At 44.2% G+C, this 21,229-nt stretch overlaps 1 protein-coding gene across 1 annotated transcript in view; it reads right to left on the reverse strand.

Annotated features, from left to right (window-relative positions):
- LOC124789887 (TBC1 domain family member 12-like) overlaps nt 1-20,756 on the reverse strand; it is a 340,057-nt gene extending 319,301 nt beyond the window's left edge. Inside the window, exon 1 of the mRNA XM_047257408.1 lies at nt 20,450-20,756. Coding sequence (XP_047113364.1) covers nt 20,450-20,598 — 149 coding nt within the window. The 5' untranslated portion in view covers nt 20,599-20,756. The remainder of the gene's footprint in view (nt 1-20,449) is intronic.
- Nucleotides 20,757-21,229: the final 473 nt, after the last annotated feature.

A 21,229-nucleotide genomic window follows, 5' to 3' on the forward strand; every position in this document is an offset into this window, starting at 1 on the left:
GACTACAATATCAGTGAGTTACAGTTGGAATCACTCAACTCATACAAAGACACAGGTGTTACAGTTTCTACGGATATGAAGTGGAACAATCATATAGGCTGAGTCGTAGGTAAAACAGGTAGCAGACGTCGGCTCTTTAGTAGGATACTTGTGCCAATGACTCTTATACTACCCATCCTAGAATATTGCCCAAATGTGAGGAACCCGTACCAAACAGAATTAAACAAGCGATGGGATACAGAACGTATACAGATAAGGGCAGCACGAATGGTCTCAGGTTCGTTTGACTCTTAGGAAGAGCGTCAAGGACATGCTGGAAAAACAAGTTTCGAGAGCCAGAAATAAATGATGACTCTAGGTTCAAAATGGCTCTGAGCACTATGGGACGTAACATCTGTGGTCATCAGTCCCCTAGAACTTAGAACTACTTAAACCTAACTAACCTAAGGACATCACACACATCCATGCCCGAGGTAGGATTCGAACCTGCGACTGTAGCAGCAGCGCGGTTCCGGACTGAAGCGCGATGACTCTAGGAATATACTACACCCCCAACGTGTCGCTCCCCAAGGAATAGTGAGGACCAGATTACACAACTACAGTGCGCACAGGGGCATTTAAGCAATCGTTCTTCCCGTTTTCCATATTTGAATGGAACGGGAAGAAGGCCTAATCACCGGTACAATGAGAAGTACCCTATGCCATGCACTTCACGTTGGTTCGTTGCGTATGGATGTAGATATTCACTTATAAGTCATCTGCATCTGTAGCTGGGAAATTCCAAAAGGGTTTGGAATTCGGAGGAGAAAGTTAGTGATTATAATTTGTAAAGATTTCGCTGCATCGAAAACCGCGTTTGTTTTAATGGTTGATACCCTAACTCACGTAACATACCGTGACACTCTCTTCACTCTTTTGCGATAATGCAAAATGAGCTGCTCTTTTTTTTTAATTTTCTGGATATCCTCTGTCAGTCACATCCGGTAAGGATCTCGCAACAATACTCCAGAAGAGGTGTAGGCTGTCTCTTACAAGGGGAGGCCGCCAATTGTGAAATTCAGATTCGATTCATACTGCGCATAATAAAAGCTCATGGCCAGAGGTGTAATGTGGCAAAGCACCAAGATGCACTTCTCAGCCGTTGTCGAGAAAATCGAGGGTTAAAAGAAACCGTTGCGGTGAAATACTCTCTACGATTAATAATTTTCCACAGCGTCGTGGCGCAAGGGTTAGCGCTCGGGTTCGTAATCCGAAGGTCGCCGGATCGAATCTCGCGCCATGCATCTTTTTTTTTACTATTTGTTTTTTGTAATTCAAATATATATATATATATATATATATATATATATATATATATATATATATATATATATATATATCGTGGGGTCTCTACTCTAATTCGAACGTTTGACTTACACTATACGTATTCGCTTCGGAATATCGTTTCTACGTCTTCCGCTAACTACACGTGGTAAACATTATGAAGACAATAAGGCAATTAATAACATTTGTGAAATACAACTTTGTTTGCGGAAAACGTAATCAAGCTCGAAGTCGCCAGTTTTTCCACGACTAACGACTTTCAACAACTTATTATATGCATAATTGTTCCAACTGATTGCCGGGAATTTTATATATATATATATATATATATATATATATATATATATATATATATATTTGAATTACAAAAAACAAATACTAATAAAAAAAGTTGCACGGCGCGAGATTCGATCCGGCGACCTTCGGATTACGAACCCGAGCGCTTACCGCTGCGCCACGACGCTGTGGAAAACTATTAATCGTAGAGTGTATTTGACCGCAACGGTTTCTTTTAACTGTCGATTTTCTCGACAACGGCTGAGAAGTGCATCTTGGTGCTTTGCCACATTGCACCTCTGGCCATGAGCTTTTATTATGCGCAGTATGAATCGAATCTGAATTTCACAATTGGCGGCCTCCCCTTGTTAGTAAATTTGTTGCATCATTAGCTCGTGGTCTTGCGGCAGCGTTCTCGCTTCCCGCGCACAGGGTCCCGGGTTCGATTCCCGGCGGGGTCAGGGATTTTTCCTGCCTCAAGATGACTGAGTTGTGTCGTCTTCACCATCATCATTCATCCCCATTACAGTCGGAGGAAGGCAATGGCAAACCACCTCCACTGGGACCTAGCCTAGAACAGCGATGCGGGTCTCCCGCATCGTCCCGAACGCTCCTCGGAGTATAGGACTTCATCATGATCATCATCTTCATCTACGTGTTCTGCCAAAAAAAAAAAAAAAAAAAAAAAAAAAAAAAAAAATTATCTTTCGTTCGCCTTCCGCGCAATATTTTATATGCGATTTAAGTTTTTCATAATTGTAGTCCCGGTGTATTTAACTGAATCGGCAACCTTTAAATTTGTGTGATTTATCGCGTAATCTGAACAACGTAAAACAGATAATTTGCATAACTCCACAAGCAAAATTTTGCGTTCGTTCGTTCATTTTTTTCATTTCGTGAAGAACTGGTGTAGTCGCAGCGCTGCATGAGCACTACTAAGGCGTTCTTGACAACAGCTGGTTCTCACCATGACGCAGTGCAGCCTCGCAAGTTGCGAAACTGCCATTCCGTGCAGCCTTCACCTTGTCTGGTATCTCCCTGCGTAACTCCATACGTACCGTACACCCACGTCATTTGCGCGAAACTTGCCGACACTGCAATCTACGGCAACTGCCGCTCAAAGCAGGCAGCTCGAGTTAATGCTGATTCTGCGCACGTCGGTCTAAACCTCTCCCTTGCGCTGCCTGTTGCCAATCATGCTCGTCAACATTTTCATTGGACAATGACTTCCACATCTCTACACACACACACACACACACACACACACACACACACACATACACACACTGCAAACCACTGTGAAGTGTATGCCAGAGGACACGTGACGTTGTACATGTTGTGGTTTCTTTCCTTTCAAATTACGAATAGTGCGCAGGAAAAATGACAGCTTGAATGCCTCTGGGCGCGCTGCTAATCGCGTCGTTGCGGTTCCTATGTGATCAAAAGTATCCGGACACCTCCAAAAACATACGTTTTTCATATTGGGTGCATTATACTGCCACATATCAGCGACCCCAGTAGTCATCAGACATCGTGAGAGAGCAGAATGGGCCGCTCCGCGGAACTCAAGGACTTCGAACGTGCTCAGGTAATTGGGTGTCACTTGTGTCACACGTCCGTAAGCGAGATTTCCGTACTCCTAAACATCCCTAGGTCCACTGTTTCCGATGCGATAGTGAAGTGGAAACGTGAAGGGACACGTACAGCACAAAAGCGTACAGGCCGGCCTCGTCTGTTGACTGACATAGACAGCCGAGAGTTGAAGAGGGTCGCAATGTGTAATAGGTACACATCTGTCCAGACCATTACACAAGAATTCCAAACTGCATCAGGATCCACTGCAAGTACTATGACAGTTAGGCAGGAGGTGAGAAAACTTGGATTTCATGGTCGAGCGGCTGCTCACAAGCCACACATCACGCCGGTAAATGCAAAACGACGCCTCGCTTAGTGTAAGGAGCGTAAACATTGGACGATTGAACAGTGGAAAAATATTGTGTGGAGTGACGAATCACGGTACACAATGTGGCGATCCGATGGCACAGTGTGGGTATGGCGATGACTGGTGAAAGTCATATGCCAGCGTGTGTAATGCCAACAGTAAAATTCGGAGGCGGTGGTGTTATGGTGTGGTTGTGTCTCTCATGGAGGGGGCTTGCACCCCTTGTTGTTTTGCGTGGCACTGTCACAGCACAGACCTACATAGGTGTTTTAAGCACCTTCTTGCTCCCCACTGTTGAGGAGCAATTCGGGGATGGCGACTGCATCGTTCAACACGATCGAGCACCTGTTCATAATGCACGGCCTGTGGCGGAGTGGTTACAAGACAGCCATTCCCCAAGAAACCTTTCAGCACCTGATTGAACGTATGCTTGTGAGAGTGGAAGCTGTCATCAATGCTAAGGGTGGGCCAACACCATATTGAATTCCAGCATTAACGATGGAGGGCGCCACCAACTTGTAAGTCATATTCAGCCAGGTGTCCGGATACTTTTTATCACATAGTGTATATACGTTGGAGGCTGGAGAATACTTCTAGATTTTTCACTTGATATTGGTTCTTGAAACTCTGTAAGTAAGGTTTCGTGGATAATTGTGTCTGTCTCCAAGCGACTGCCAGTTCAGTTCTTTCAGCTTCTTCGTGCCGTTCTTCCACGCGAAAAGCAAATCTGTGAACTTCGTACTGCACTTGTTTGTATAGTTCCATATCCCGTATTAGTCCCATCTGAACTGAGTCTCACACACTTGAGCAGTATCCTAAGACGGAATGCACGAACTATTTGTATGCAGTCTCAGATGTAGACTGACTAATTTTCCCAGCATCCTGCCATCGAACTGAAGGTTGCCAACTGAAGTTTGCCCCCTGCATTACCTTAAAGTCAATATACGTAATAATGTTTCCAATTATATTACGTCTACTTAGGCACTTTTCGCGGTTGTGGGAGAAGGAATGACGTATAGAATGGTGGTGGGCAAGAGACAAATAGCAATGTGTTTTCAGTCTTCTTCCGTCAATGTTATGAGCTGCTCCAAGAACTTCCACCTTACTACTAATATCAAGGAAGTGCACCGAAGAACACACATAGGAGTTTACCTCTGCGTTTCGAGGTAGTTATAAACCACAAAACTGTTGGCAACTAGTACTGCACCCAATACAGAGCCGGCACGACGAGAGTAGCCATTCTGAAAGGTCAGTTACGCTAATCGTCTGTCGCGATATGGTAAGGTATCCCAGACTCTATAGGCAATTTTGCATAACTGGAAGATGGCCACTCCAGTGGTAGGTCCATATCCCACGCATACTATCTGACCTGAGATCATTAGGGCCAATATACAAAACATACACCGTGTAAGGCTCATCATGTCGCCCTAGCGGTATGGCAACATCTGTTACACAGGGCGATTTCTTTATGATGTTACATACTTTCAGAGATGATGGAGAAGGGTAAATATATTAGTCTGGAAATGATCGAGTCGTAAATTATAAACGAAAATCTACTGCCTCAAGCAGCGCTCAAATTAAGGGCCCCACTTCCGAACCATGATCATGACGTACTGAATATCCTTCTACATTTACAAAATTTGTTCATTTGTTCAAAATGGCTCCCCCCCCCCCCCCTCCCCGGCGTCAATGCGAGCATAGCATTGTCGCACGAAGTTCTGTCATAACCGTACCAATATCCTCGGTGTCGTTTCAACTCTTGATACAGGCAGTGAGAATTCTTGCCAGATCATCTTCAGTCTCGACAGGCGTCTTGCACACCAGACCTTTCACATGGATAAGAAATCAAGTGGGGCGAGATCAAGTGAACGTGCTGGCTACAAAACAAGTCTTCCTCCGCCTACCCACTTTTCAGGGAGCGTCTGACACGGGTGTTAACGAACCTTCAGTCCAAAGTGAGATGGGGCTTCATCATGTTGGAAACACATTCGAATAACAAGTGGGATATGTCCCACAAACCTGAGTAGTATGTCTCTGATAAACACAGTGTACAATGGCGCATTTAAGCAAGGGGGAAGAAGAAACTGACCAAGCATGTAATCAATGACCACGCCTGACCATACATTGATTGGTAATCTGTACTGATGATTCTTCAGAACTGTAGCGTGGGGATTCTCATTAGCCCAAACATGACAATTGCGATTATTTAGCATTTCGTCTCTGGTGAAACAGGCTTAATCCATGAAAAGTACATAAGCAGGAAAATGAGGATCGACTGTAAGGTGCTGCAAGAACCACTGGCTGAACACGACACGAGGTTAGAAGTCAGCGGGAGTCAAAGCGTGAACTTCCCGTGGATACTATGTCTGTAGCTGCATTTCCCGTTACGCTCGCCAGACAGTACTCTGTGAAACACTCATTTCACTTGCAACTATTCAACTGATGATTGCAGGTGCCTCGTCCACTTGAGCAAGCACAGCATATTCTAAGGCAGGAGTCTGTGTAGTTCGTCGTCCCCGTCAGTCTTTGTCCTTTGGCACCAACTGCCTTATTTCACTTATCGCTGGAAGAGTATTTGAAACATGGTGTGAGTCGGATGTCTTCAACGTGGGTATTTGGTCCTGTACAACCTTTCCGCTTCTCTACTGCTACCATTTGCTTGCTCATGTCCGCAAGTACCTTCACTTGGTACAACTCCATTTGGTGAGGACTGATTGACATTATTGCTTAAACTTCTAAAAATAGACTGCAGTCTACTACGGTACAGACACTGTACACCAGGACTGCTCGTGTCAGTACACAGTACGCCATCTGCTTTGGATTTGTTACGTTATCATCCCAACCTCTACATTTACGTGCTACAATCCTAGCAACACCAGGACTGGTACATGTAATCCATTGTCAGAGGTACCGGAACTATGTCCAGACCAGGGTCCTTTACCTCAAACTGATACATTTACCTTTCTCCGTTTCCCTTGAAACCTTTCTCCATTACCCTTGAAAGTCTGCACCATCATCACGAAATGATGGAGGGTTGGCTGGCTCTGAGCACCGCGGGACCTAGCCGCTGAGGTCATCAGTCCCCTAGAACTTAGAACTACTTAAACCTAACTAACCTAAGGACATCACACACATCCATGCCCGAGGCAGGATTCGAACCTGCGACCCTAGCGGTCGCGCGGTTCCAGACTGAAGCGCCTAGAACCGCTCGGCCACTTCGGCCGGCGATGGAGGGTTGGATCTGTTAAAGTTTCGTGGCAGGATCGCATGGCATATGTCCTGATGCTGTTGCTGCTGTGATTGGTCATCAGTCCAAAGACTGGTTTGACGAGCTCTTCATGCTAGTCTATCTAGCGCAAGTCTCTAAACCTCTGCATAACTAATGAAACCGACATTCATTTGAACCTGCTCACTGTAGTCAAGTCTTGTTCTTGTTCTACAGTTTGCAATCCCTCACATTTTCATCCATTACCAAGTGGATCATTGTGTCTCAGGCTCTATCCCATCGAACAACCCTTTTGTTAGTCAAGTCGTGCAACACTCTTGTTTTCTTCCCATTTCGATTCAGTACTTCAATAGTATCCGATCTGCTGCTCGCGTACTGTTCAGTATTCCTGTGAAGCACCACAGCTCAAAAGCTTGCATCCTCCCCTTGTCTAAACTGTTTATCATCGTCGTTTCACGTCCACATAAAGTTAAACACCAGACAAATGCCTTCAGAAAAGACTTCCAAACACTTAAAGTTATATTCAGTGTAAACACATTTCGTCTTTACCATTACAGTCTGCATTTTACATTGAGATGACAGAAGTCACGAGATAGCGATATCCACATATACAAATGGCGGTGGTACCATGTATACAAAGTATAAAAGGGCAGCGTATAGGCAGAGCTGTCATTTGTACTCGGTTGATTCATATCAAAAGGTTTCTCACGTGATTACGGCCGCACGATGGAATTATAAGACACTGAATGTGAAACGGTAGTGGGAGCTAGACATACAACACATTCCATTTCGAAAATCGTTAGGGAATTCAGTATTCCGCTCGGTGCAGCGTCCAGAATGTGCCGAAGATGCCAAATTTCAGGCATTACCTCTCACCACAGACAGCACAGTGACTGATGGCCTTCACTTAGCGACCGAGAGCAGGAGCGTTTGCGTAGTGGTGTCAGTGCTAACAGACAAGCAGCACTGCGTGAAAGAATCACAGAAATAAACGTGAAAGAATCACAGAAATAAATGTGACAAGTACGACGAACGTATCCATTAGGACAGCGTGATGAAATCTGTCGTTAATGGGCTATGGCAGCGCATGACCGACACGAATGCCTTTGCTAACAGGAAGACATCGCCTGCAGCGCCTTTCCTGGGCTCATAGCCACATTGGTTGGACCTTAGACAACCGAAAACCGTGGTCTGGTCAGATGAGTTCCAATTTCAGTTGTTAAGAGCTGATGGTAGAGTTTGAGGGCGGCGCAGATCTCATGAGGACATGGACCCAAGTTTCAACAAGGCACCGTGCAAGCTGATTGTGGCTCCATAACGGTGTAGGCTGCGCCTGCCTAGAATGGACTGGATCTTCTGGATGTTCAGCTACTTGAAGACCATTTGTAGCAATTCATAGACTTCATGCTCCCAAACAACGATGGAATTTTTATGGATGACAATGCACCATGACACCAGGCCATAATTGTTCGCAATTGGTTTGAAAAACATTCTGGCCAATTTGAGCAAATAATCTGCCCATCCAGATCGCCCAACATGAATCCCATCGAACATTTATGGGACATATTCGAGAGATCAGTTCGTGCACAAAATCCTGCACCAGCAACATTTTCGCAATTACGGAAGGCTATAGGGGCAGCATGGCTCAATATTTCTGCAGGGGACTTCCAACGACTTGGAGTCCACGCTACGTCGAGATGCTGCACTACGCTGAGGAAAAAGAGGTCAGACACGGTATGAGTTCGGCCAACGTCCGTTATTCTGGTGTCCAAATAGCAAAATTCTTCTCCTGCTTCTAGTAACTCAATTTCTAATCGAATTCCCTAAGTATCGTATGATTTAGTTCGATTACATTCCATTACCCTTGCACTATCTATTCACTTCATATGTCCCTCGAAGTCCTTTGCCGTCTCTGACAGAATGACAATGTCACTGGCAAACATCAAAGTTTTTATTTCCTCCCCCTGAAGGCCTGCTCAGTGTATAGACTGAATAACATTTGGGATAGGCTGCAATCCTGTCTCACTCCCTTCTCGACTCTGCTCTCCTTCCGTGTCCCTCTACTCTCATACTGCAGTCTGGTTCCTGTACAATCTGTAGACTTCTGTCCCTGTACTTTATCTCCGATACCTTCAGAATTTCAAAGAGTATTGCAGTCAACTTTATAGAACGCTTTCTCTAAATTTTGTTGATGTTACAGATACAGAAACAATGGATCGCTATCCCCAGGATGATTATTACGCGCGATTGGGAGATGTCGTTGTTTCCTCCATTCATAATCCACAACTGTATAAATGTGAACACACAATGAATTTTTCGAGCCACCTATACTTTTTCAGCTCTCCAATCCACTCTCTCCCAACCACCAACATACGAGATGTGTGAGAAAGGTAATAAGACTGACAACACTGAGAGTAATCTGGCAATGCTGTGTTGCTTGTTTGTGTAGACCACTGTGTTCATGCCTTCCATATGCTCAGTCCGAGTTTCAGCTCCGTACACCCATAGCATAACTTTTGAGATGGCCATCAGAGAAGTTGAGTTTTTATTGTGTGTTACGAAAACGAAACAGCGGAATTTAGAGCAACGTTAGACAATCAAATTTTGTGATAAACTTAGGAAATCCACGAGTTTGTGGAAGGCCGAGAACACGTTGAAGATGAACTGCACTATGGAAGACCTTCAAATTCAAAAACAGACGAAACCGTCGAATGTGCACATGCTCTTGTGGGATCAGACCAGTCCAAGACAAACTGTCAAACATGTGTTTTACAACGATGTCCTCGAGAGGCTCAGGAAAAGGATGAATCGAGTGAGACCGGGCATTGCAGACAAGTGGATGCTGCATCATGACAACGCCTCATGTCACAAAGCCATTTACACCATAGAATTTTGACCTCAAAAGGCGTTCTTGTTGTTCCACAACCTCTCTAGTCACCTGATCTGGATCCTTGTGATACTTTTTTTCCCGAAATTGAAAAACGTCTCAAAAGGATGTCACTTTAGGACTCTGGAGAACATCCAGAAGGATGTGACCGACATGTTAGACGTTCTCCCAGTAGAAGCCTTTCAGCACTGCTACCAAGACTGGGAACAACGAGTCCTTCAGTGTATAGTTGCCGATGGGAGCTACGTTGAAGGGAATAATATGTTTGAAAACAAATAAGCTTGACATCAGAGCGGTAAACCATCACCTTGATATTCTCGGGTAATATGTCACCCTCAAAGGCCAAGATGAAGGCACCGGTGGCAACTTGATTGTCCCTCGAACCCGATGGATGTGCCGGATAAAATTAACACATTGTCGCTCTAAATTGGTGCGCAGCTCGTCGTCAGACTGCAAAAGAAGGTCCTTGTGGAATATAATACCCTGGACCATATTTAAGCTGTTATGGGGCGTGATGGTAACAGAAACATCCCCCAACTTGTCACAAGCGAGTAATGCCCATGACTGGGAAGAGGATGCTGTTTTTATCAAGACTGACCGAGAGCGCATTTTGGACAAGCCCTCCACCTCCCCAAACTTGTCCTCTAAATGCTCCACAAAAAACTGAGACTTCATTGACATGAAATATTCCCCATCAACTCTCGTACATACGAGGTACTGGGGCGAATAAGCTTCGCTGCCATCCTTACACTGGCTTTCCTCCCATGGTGTGGCCAGGGAGTGAAACAATTTGGGGTTGTATTTCTTTGCATTGAAGTTGGACCTTGATTACTTAGAGACTGCTGGTGGTGGACTGTTTTGGTTGGCAGGAGAGCCAACACCGTGTTACTAGAGGAGGCCGAAAGGCACGCGTTTTAGCTCACGCAGGCTGGCGTGAGGTCTGGAACAGGACAAGGAAATTAGAATTTAGAAAAACGGACGTAGCTGGTGGAATACTTAACTTTAATCCGTTAATGAAGAACGTCGGTCTTGACGGTACATGAATCAATATCAATAGCAACTGATAATGGCGCCTTGCTAGGTCGTAGCAAATGACGTAGCTGAAGGCTATGCTAAACTATCGTCTCGGCAAATGAGAGCGTATTTTGTCAGTGAACCATTGCTAGCAAAGTCGGTTGTACAACTGGGGCGAGTGCTAGGAAGTCTTTCTAGACCTGCCGTGTGGCGGCGCTCGGTCTGCAATCACTGATAGTGGCGACACGCGGGTCCGACGTATACTAACGGACCGCGGCCGATTTAAAGGCTACCACCTAGCAAGTGTGGTGTCTGGCGGTGACACCACAGTGGACCACCAGCAAGAGATGATGTACTATGCTTTATGGCGTGTCATCTGCCCTGATACCACCCACTCTGACCGGGGGCCCTCCCCACGATCACCACCCAGCCGTAGCAAAAGCCACCTGGTAGGATGGCCATTGCCGGGAGTTCCGATGTCCCAGGGTGACAGGCATCGACTCCTTGGCACATGTGGGGAGTTAATGCTGCAGGCATCAGCAGAGCGATCCCTGCGTAGTTATAACAACAGGGTACATGGCGGCCTGACCACAATGGACTGGCTACCGTGCTGGATATCAAGTGCAAATGAGCAAACAAGTCCATTATCATCGTCAGCGCAGAAAACGATAATACGCAGTGGTTGGAAGAAAACGCACCCAGGAGGGTGACCTCGTCCAACAGCTGGAGAATTAGCGAAAGAGCAGATCCACATTGACGACAGATGCGTAAGGTCTCAGCGCACGATGGACACGATGCACAATGTAAGGCGCCCTTCCCCAATTGGCTCGCTCTTCGGGAAAATTTTGAAAAATGAAGGTCAAACCCTACAGGGGACCATCACATAAAGGCCGAAACGTGTGAGACTCCTTTTAGTCGCCTCTCACAGCAGGCAAGAATACCTCAGGCCTACCCAGACCTGCAGGGGGGGGATCTGACTGAAGAAAGCTGTTTTCGAGAAATAAATGTGATTTACGCTTGTTTTTAGTGATTTTGAACGAGAATGTGTTTAGAAAAAGCTGTAATATAATAATGTATGCCATACGTTATTGAATGAGTGATTGTTTATTTCATCACAACAATACAGCGATAGAGTTCTCTCAATGTAGCTCTGGGTCTACATTTGGCAACGACCTACGTTTTCACATTCACATGAGAGAATACAAGGAGAGAATGAAGAAGAGGCGGCATATGACGACAACGATGATGTATTTACAATAAGGAAGTGCCCCAGAACACCAAAGCCTGAACCATCACAAACAGCAAGGATGTTCTGTGCCATCCATTTACCTGAGTTAATGAATAAAACTCAGAAAAATTGTTTCAAATGTGGGTTGTCTGCATCTAAGGGTCTCACAATTGTGCAATTGTTTCACTGAAATACTTTTTTTTTACAGTTCCATAAAAAAATGCAAAATGGACCATGTCTGTAGGAACTTCAGAAAATCAGTTACACATGTTGTCCCACGTTACGGTCATTGCGCTACAAGAGTGCTGCATTCTCTGAAGAGAGTTCATGTTCTGGGTGTCCTGCAGACACAGTTCTGGTGTGGTACTGATAATGCGTGCATAGCAGTGTGGGGGCGAGCGGCGCGGCAACCAGAAACCTTCTCCAAAGTTGAAGTACACGAGACAGTACGATTCTTGATGGGTAAACCATCTATATTGCAGAACATGGATAAAATGCAGCGTCTCGTCTATCTATGGTGAAAAAGTCATCGACATAGACCTCAGAAGAAGACGTCCAGGCAATCGAAGAACTCATTCGCAAGAATCGCAGATTTCCGACGATGAACAGACTCACACAGCAGACTCAAATAGCTCCACAACCATGGACAGGAGTTCTATAATCAAGGAACTGAACAACTGGTAATACATCTGATAATCGTTTATACAGACCTAACAAATACGTTAAAAAATAATTTCATGTATCTGTGTCATTTTCTAATTTACAGCAGCATTCAATAAAAGTTATTTGGCTTGCTATAATAATTTGTTACTTTTTGAAATCGCTTCATATGAAAAATTTTCTGACTGCATTTTTATACATAATAATGAAATGACGTTTAGTAGTACTTACATAAATTCATTTCTGTATTTGAGTTGACAGTTTATAAATGAAATCTATCAAAGGAATCCCTGAAAGCACGTCATTACCAGGATAAAAACCGTATATAAGTCTTTACGTAGCATATAGCATACATGTCATTTGAATGGATCACAATATTCTTTTATTAAAAAAAAAACAGGATTTTAGTGTTATTTTGTACCAGAACAACACAGTGACCACCAACATAAACTTCTCATGCATAAGATCTAAAAAGCTCAGGGCTTAGGAAGTTAACCTGCTCACGACTGTATAGCGAGATAACTGGAAACATTACTGTAATAACAGAAAATATTATTACACATAGGGTAATATTTTTTAAGCCGACGTAAATGTGATCAAGCGGACAATTTCATTTTCACTCTTGCTATAGTTACGCCTGTGTCACGCGGAGCGACATTTGTCGCTGCTACCACTCGAGGCCGCCACAACTCGTGGTCACCACTCCATGCAGTCGCTACTGCCTGGTCACACGGAGTTGCTGGTTTGTATCAGTTGGTAGCAGCTAGCAGAGTGCCGTTAAAACCTCATTCCTCGTTTGTTATGTCGAACAAACCAATCCATACAGTTCTGAAACGACTCGTTCGCTTGGCTTGTGCTTCACTGAACCAAATTAATTTGGGATTATATACATTTTCTGTTCCCTTGCCAATTTTCAAGGATTTCTTCACTTACTTTAATTCATTTTGTCCTTAATGTTGTTAATTTTTTCTCAGATGTTCCTCAGATGGAATGTTCAGTCCAATTTCATTCAGTTCTGAAATAAAACCATTACTCAAAGTGAAGGAGTTACCTGAAAGGGAAAGAAATCGGTAGATGTGTGTGACGTACATGTGTAGGCAACCAAATAAAAATTGGATGATTTATTCAACGGGGCTTCACAAACTGATCAAGTCAATAATGCGTTGGTCCACCACTGGCCCTTATGCAAGCAGTTATTTGGCTTGGCACTAATTGACAAAGTAGTTGGATGTCCTCCTGTGGGATATCATGCCAAATACTGTCAAATTGTCGCATTAGACCACCACTTCGCTGGTCATCGGGGTTCAACTCGAAGCACGACTCTTCACTGAAGACAATTCCACAACAGTCAATGAGTTTCAGGCTGACGACATCTCTGGAGATGCTCCGGACAGCGGTAGGATACCAACCTGACTGTCGTTCGCCATACGACCCGACGACCCGGAGTGATGTTTTGGGGTGCCATTTCTTTTCAAAGCTGGACTCCTTTGGTTGTCACTCATAGAGCATAGCGTGCGTCGATGGTATTCTACACCCCTTTTTGTTGCCCTTCGTGTCAAGCCACCCCGGGCTTACATTTCTACATCTACATCTACATGATTACTCTGCAATTCACATTTAAGTGCTTGGCAGCGGGTTCATCGAACCACAATCATACTATCTCCCTACCATTCCACTCCCGAACAGCGCGCGGGAAAAACGAACACCTAAACCTTTCTGTTCGAGCTCTGATTTCTCTTATTTTATTTTGGTGATCATTCCTACCTATGTAGGTTGGGCTCAACAAAATATTTTCGCATTCGGAAGAGAAAGTTGGTGACTGATATTTCGTAAATAGATCTCGCCGCGACGAAAAACGTATTTGCTTTAATGACTTCCATCCCAACTCGCGTTCATATCTGCCACACTCTCTCCCCTATTACGCGATAATACAAAACGAGCTGCCCTTTTTTGCACCCTTTCGATGCCCTCGGTCAATCCCACCTGGTAAGGATCCCACACCGCGCAGCAATATTCTAACAGAGGACGAACGAGTGTAGTGTAAGCCGTCTCTTTAGTGGACTTGTTGCATCTTCTAAGTGTCCTGCCAATGAAACGCAACCTTTGGCTCGCCTTCCCCACAATATTATCTATGTGGTCTTTCCAACTGAAGTTGTTCGTAATTTTTACACCCAGGTACTTAGTTGAATTGACAGCCTTGAGAATTGTACTATTTATCGAGTAATCGAATTCCAACGGATTTCTTTTGGAACTCATGTGGATCACCTCACACTTTTCGTTATTTAGCGTCAACTGCCACCTGCCACACCATACAGCAATCTTTTCTAAATCGCTTTGCAACTGATACTGGTCTTCGGATGACCTTACTAGATGGTAAATTACAGCATCATCTGCGAACAACCTAAGAGAACTGCTCAGATTGTCACCCAGGTCATTTATATAGATCAGGAACAGCAGAGGTCCCAGGACGCTTCCCTGAGGAACACCTGATATCACTTCAGTTTTACTCGATGATTTGCCGTCTATTACTACGAACTGCGACCTTCCTGACAGGAAATCACAAGCACAACTGAGACGATACCCCATAGGCCCGCAGCTTGATTAGAAGTCGCTTGTGATGAACGGTGTCAAAAGCTTTCCGAAAATCTAGAAATACGGAATCAACTTGAGATCCCCTGTCGATAGCGGCCATTATTTCGTGCGAATAAAGAGCTAGCTGCGTTGCACAAGAGCGATGTTTCCTGAAACCATGCTGATTACGTATCAATACATCGTTCCCCTCGAGGTGATTCATTATGTTTGAATATAGTATATGCTCCAAAACCCTACTGCAAACCGACGTCAATGATATAGGTCTGTAGGTCGATGGATTACTCTTACTACCCTTCTTAAACACTGGTGCGACCTGCGCAATTTCAGTAAGATAATGCCCGCCCACAAATGGTGAAAGTTTCTCCTGTTTGTCTTTGTGTTTGGAAGACCCTAACTTGGCCAGCAAGGTAGCTGGATCTCTCCCCAACTGAGAACGTTTGGACAATTATGGGCAGGGCCCGCCAATCTGCTAGGGATTTTGACGATCTAATGCGCAAATTCGACAGAATTTGGCATGGCGTCCGTCAGGAGGACATCCAACATCTCTGTCAATCAATGCAAAGCCCAATAACTGCATGCATAAGGACCACAGATGGACCAATGCGTCACTGACTTGCCCAATTTGTAAAGCTCTTTCTCTTCAATGAACCATCCAATTTTTCTAAAACTGTATTATTTGGTTGTCTGTACATGCACATCACATCCACCAATTTCCATGTCATTCGCATAATTCCTTGGTAGTGAGTGTGAGAGTGTGTGTGTGTGTGTGTGTGTGTGTGTGTGTGTGTGTGTGTGTGTGTGTGTGTGTGTGTGTGTTTTATTTTTTATCTTAGAGAGCATTTTGCTGTGCATTCTTCTTCATGGAATTATTGTTGCTTGTGTCCCACAGCCCTTCATATTTCAGATAAACATAAAAAAAATTCAAGACATCGTTGCCTGGCCACTGGCACACATTTACTTTCCACTTCTGTGTCGTGGCGGCAAAGAAACATAAACAAAATAAACCCAATGAACAAACAAAATTAGTTGATCGCTACGTCTGATAACAAGAGAGCGTCTAGCGACTGAGCTGTCAGACGAGAAGACATCTGCGCTCGGTAGCTGCGACTAGCTCACATGACTAATAGAACTCAACATGCTCCATTCCAGTCACCTCTAGTTTTTAGTTGCTGCTAGTCGCGTCAGTAGCAGGGAGTACGTTGTCACACGGAGCGATTATTCGAGTAGCAGCGACAAAAATCGCCTCATGACACAGTCTTTAGACCTCCTTGTCGAAGACTTCATTATAGAACTGACCATGACGAAGGTAAAAATCAAATGCGGCTTCTTCGGGGAACGTTTGTGACATTTATTTGGACAGATTATCGAACACTAGCTCCATACAGCAATTCTGAAGTCCTTACCGGAAGAAAACTTGAATACAAAATTTTAATTTGTGCCTCAGATGTGCATCACACCCACAAACTAGACCCGGTGCGAAGCCATATAATTGTTCTGCTGCTAAGAAAATAAACATATGTCATCGGCCCAGGTGTACATAATGTTGCTGCAGTCTCTAAAAGACGATGGCAGAAAAAAATGTAAAGAAAATCTTATTTCGATGTATTTATAATCAAGGAGTGCGCAACAGCAAAGGATAGAAATCTGCATGTTAACCACATGGGGGAGCTGTTAAATTACAAAAGATGGAACTATATTTGTAATAGATATGAGGTGATACATATCTGGTCACCAACTTTAAGTTTTTATCAAGTGTTGGTCTTTATTTCACCTCAAGCCAAAGCGTTCTATCCATTCTCTACCTCCTTCCAGGCTCCATTACCACTGGTATAAGCGATGCGCTGGCTTTTTTTTCCCATCTTTCATTCCCTGCCCAATAGTGGAGGGTGGGCTGTTGTACAACAGCCGAATCGGAGCGAGATAGTAGCTTCTCAGAAGATTTCCCAATTGGAAACGTTTGGGAGCGCATTTCGAGTTCCAGAAATCACCTGATAACTGAAGTCACCTTCCCACAAACCTCGGTCAGCTCTGAGAATGTATTCATATTTTTGTTTCTTGGACAATGGTTTCCGGGAACTGGGGTTGCCTCTTCACAGAGAACTGCCAACACCGTTTAGTGCCACTGATCTGCCCAAAGTCTATGTTCCCGAACACCTCATTAAATCACGTTCAAGTCACTCCTGTGAGGATGTCAGTCTATAGCTGATACAGATTTCGCCGTCTAATCAGTGTCCAAAAGATCTCATAACTGGAAGTAGTACTTTTCCACATTGGTACTCTCAGGGCTCACACCTAAAGTACTCAGGGGCAGACAGCAAGAGAGCGCCCTGGATATTGTTTTACAGCTTAGCTCTGATCTCAATGTAAGGTACCGCCTAGCATTTGCTGGTATATGTGTTATTCATCTTACAGCGAGGTGAGCCTCTCGATCTGATGCCACTTCTGCATCTTACATGTCACTGTTGCTGCTTTCAAATAGCGGATTTTCATTTGACCCTACGAGGATATGTGTCCCCCAGCGTAAAGTTTGTATTAAAAAAAGGCCCGAGGCTTTCGCCGGCAACCAAGCTGAAGATCTTGGTATCAAGAACCACCAACAATAGCCACTACACATTTGTTGTAGTATGTTGCATGGCCTATACGTACTTGCCTGTGGACAACAATCACAACCCACTCGCTAATTTGTGGTTAAGTTCCTATGGGACCAAACTGCGAAGGTCAATCAGTCCCTAGGCTTACACACTACTTAATCTAACTTAAACTAACTTACGCTAAGGACAACACACATACCCATGCCCAAGAGAGGACTCGAACCACTGATGGGGGAAGTTGCTCGAACCGTGATCAGGCGACTCAGACCACTTGGCTAACCCGTGTGGCCCACTAGCTAACTAAGGAGTTGTTTGACAAAAGGCTGTTACACACTGAAGCACCAAAGAAACAGGTTTAGGCTCGCGTACTCAAATACAGAGATACGTTAACGGGCATAATACGGCGCTGCATTTGGCAACACCTATGTAAGACAAGTGTCTGACACAGTTGTTAGATCGCATACTGCTGCTACAATGGCAAGTTATCAAGATTTAGCCGAGTTTGAACGCAGTGTTATAGTCAGCGCATGAGTGATGGGACACTGCGTCTCTGAGGCAGCGATGAAGTGGGGATTTTCCGTACCACCATTTCACAAGTATACCGTGAATATCAGGAATCCTGTAAAGATCGAATCTCCAACATCGCTGCGGCCAGAAAAAGATCCTGCAAAAATGGGACCAACGACGGCTGAGGAGAATCGTTCAACGTGACAAGTGCAACCCTTCTGCAAATTGCTGCAGATTTCAATGTTGGGCCATCACCAAGTATCAGCGTGCGAACCATTCTACAAAACATCATCGATATGGGCTTTCGGAGCTGAACGCCCACTCGTGTACCCTTGATGACTACGCAACACAAAATTTTATGCCTCGCCTGTGCCCGTCAACAATGACATTGGATTGTTGATGACTGAAAACATACTGCCTGGTCAGACGAATCTCGTTTCAAATTTATTGAGCAGATGGATGTGTACGGGTATGGAGGCAACCTCACGAATCCATGGACCCTGCATGTCAGCAGGGGACTGTTCAAGCTGGTGGAGAATCTGTAACGTGTGTGGTGTGTGCAGATGGAGTGATATGGGATCCCTGATACGTCTAGATGCGACTCTGACAGGTGACACGTATGAAATATCCTATCTGATCCCCTGCATCCATTCATGTGCATTCCGATGGACTTGGGCAATTCCAGCAGGACAATGCGACACCCCACAGATCCAGAATTGCTCCAGACTGACTCCAGGAACACAATATTCTGAGTTTAAACACTTCTCCTGGCCACCAAACTCCCCAGACATGAACTTTATCGAGCATATCTGGCATGTCTAGGAAAGTGCTGTTCAGAAGAGATCTCCAGCCCCTCGTACACTTACGGATTTATGGGCAGCCCTGCAGGACGCATGGTGTCAATTCCCTCCAGCACTAATTAGTCGAGTCCATGCCACATCGAGTTGCGGCACTTCTGCGTGCTCGCGAGGGCCCTACACGATATTAGGCAGATGTACCAGACTTTTGGCTCTTCAGTGTAAATATTGATGATTTGGTAGAATACCGTCAATGTTTGGTCGTCTCCGGCGGTCAAAATTTTGCTATTAAAATGATCACACTTGAGCTGCTGGGATTTCGTTACACTTTTCCCCGGTGGCTTCCTGCTTTTATGGCAACTTAAACTCCAAATAGGAGGGGCTAGAGTGAGGCGATTTTTAAAGGGTAAAAATCCACGTGTTTGAAATTGCCAGTGCTCATGAAGCTAAACAGATCGACATCAGAGTGACACCTCCAATAGTTTCTCTTCAACTACTAAAAAAACACCAGTGCAGTAAAAATTCATATATTTGAACAGGCACTGCTGGAAGCGTAGATTGTCACATTCTCAGACGCAAACAGAGAATGAAACAAACACTAGTAGAATACAGAAACAGTCGCCTTCAGAACAATCGGTATAAATGATTCATGAATGATCGATCCATTTATTTGATGTAGAGCCAATAAAAAAGTGAGCTATACAGTACAAGCTACAACTTCCCTCACTGCAACATCTACAGTGAATAGACGTCAGATCATCTCATTCCGCCGTTCGGAATTCTTATACACTACATTTACAGCATCTGCGAACCCGTGCTACAGAGTCACTGTCATAATACATCAGGACACAGATTATGTCTTGTTTAGATTATGCATGTCCATAAAAGTGAAAACAAGTTTGGGAAAGAGAGAGAGACTTTGGTTTCACCTTCATACAAATTCCTTAGAACAACGATAAGCCTCAGATTTTTGGAAACTATTTGCCGAATAAACTCGATAGAAAGGAAATAACTACTGCTGCACTTAACAACGATTCGCGAAGAAAACGTAAGTCGATTTTTGTGGTACGTATTGTTGAACGATTTGCTGTCATTTTCATTGTGAAAAAGTATGAATATTATATCACAGAACCACAGTCTTAAAGAATAATTACATGCACTTAAGTAGCAAAGTTCATCGTTTACACTCCCCAATATTTACGATGACAAACCATAGAAGTACAAATATTTTTCCGTTTTCCTTGTGTAAATGATGTTCCTTCTCTCTCTTGTGGCGCATGACGCAGTGTTACCGAAGCAAACCGTTGTGGAAACTATACTAGTTACAACAATAATAAGGTGCTAATTATGGCTAATTTGAAGTCTTTAGCACTTAAAGAGCAATTCATAAACTTGATGTCACTTACCTGCTAAAAAAGCTGGAAATCCCCTTTCGTTTGAATTTTGCTGGGCCAGTTTCTTCACATGCACTTAATTCACTTGAACTGAGACTCTCGTGATCTGCTCCACTATGAATTCTTGATTCCTCGTCCACTGCACTGTTGTCTTCATTCATAGAAGGCGAAGCGTCACTTAAACTGGAAACTATACTAGAAAAAGAACTAGCATCTGTATGTGACTGGCAATTTTCGTACGTTCCCAACCGTTGAAGAGTACTACATGGTGATTCAAAGCTTACTGTGTCCTCACGATCCACATTAAGTTCATTTTTTATTTTTGTTTCGCAATTACGCCCTCCTGCCACTGTTTTTGGGCGGCAGATGTTAGCTTCATAATCTGAATGACAACACTGTTTCACGGGCGAAGTGTGAACATAATTTTCTTTCTTTTGACTTTCACCTGTACATATTATATGCAACTGTCTAGTTACTGGACTATATGCCAGTGGTATAGACTGCAACATTTGTGTTAATGGAACAGATGCTGCTGATGCACTTGCGTCTGAAATCTCACAACTGTTTGCACTACAAAAAGTGGAATATGCGTTTGTTACAGGGACTGTTCGACAGCTTACATTCTCATGCATATTGTCTACACTATCAATGCAGCCATTAGGTACCAGACATAAGACACTGGACGTTGTTACAGCGCTGTGCTGGCAGTTTCTATCCTTATGGACTACTGCAGATCCTTCACCTGTTGAGATGTTCGAACTGGGCAAGTCAGTGTGCAGGATTTCGTTTTGC

The sequence above is a fragment of the Schistocerca piceifrons genome, chromosome 3 (assembly GCF_021461385.2).
Source record: "Schistocerca piceifrons isolate TAMUIC-IGC-003096 chromosome 3, iqSchPice1.1, whole genome shotgun sequence".
Lineage (NCBI taxonomy): Eukaryota > Metazoa > Arthropoda > Insecta > Orthoptera > Acrididae > Schistocerca > Schistocerca piceifrons.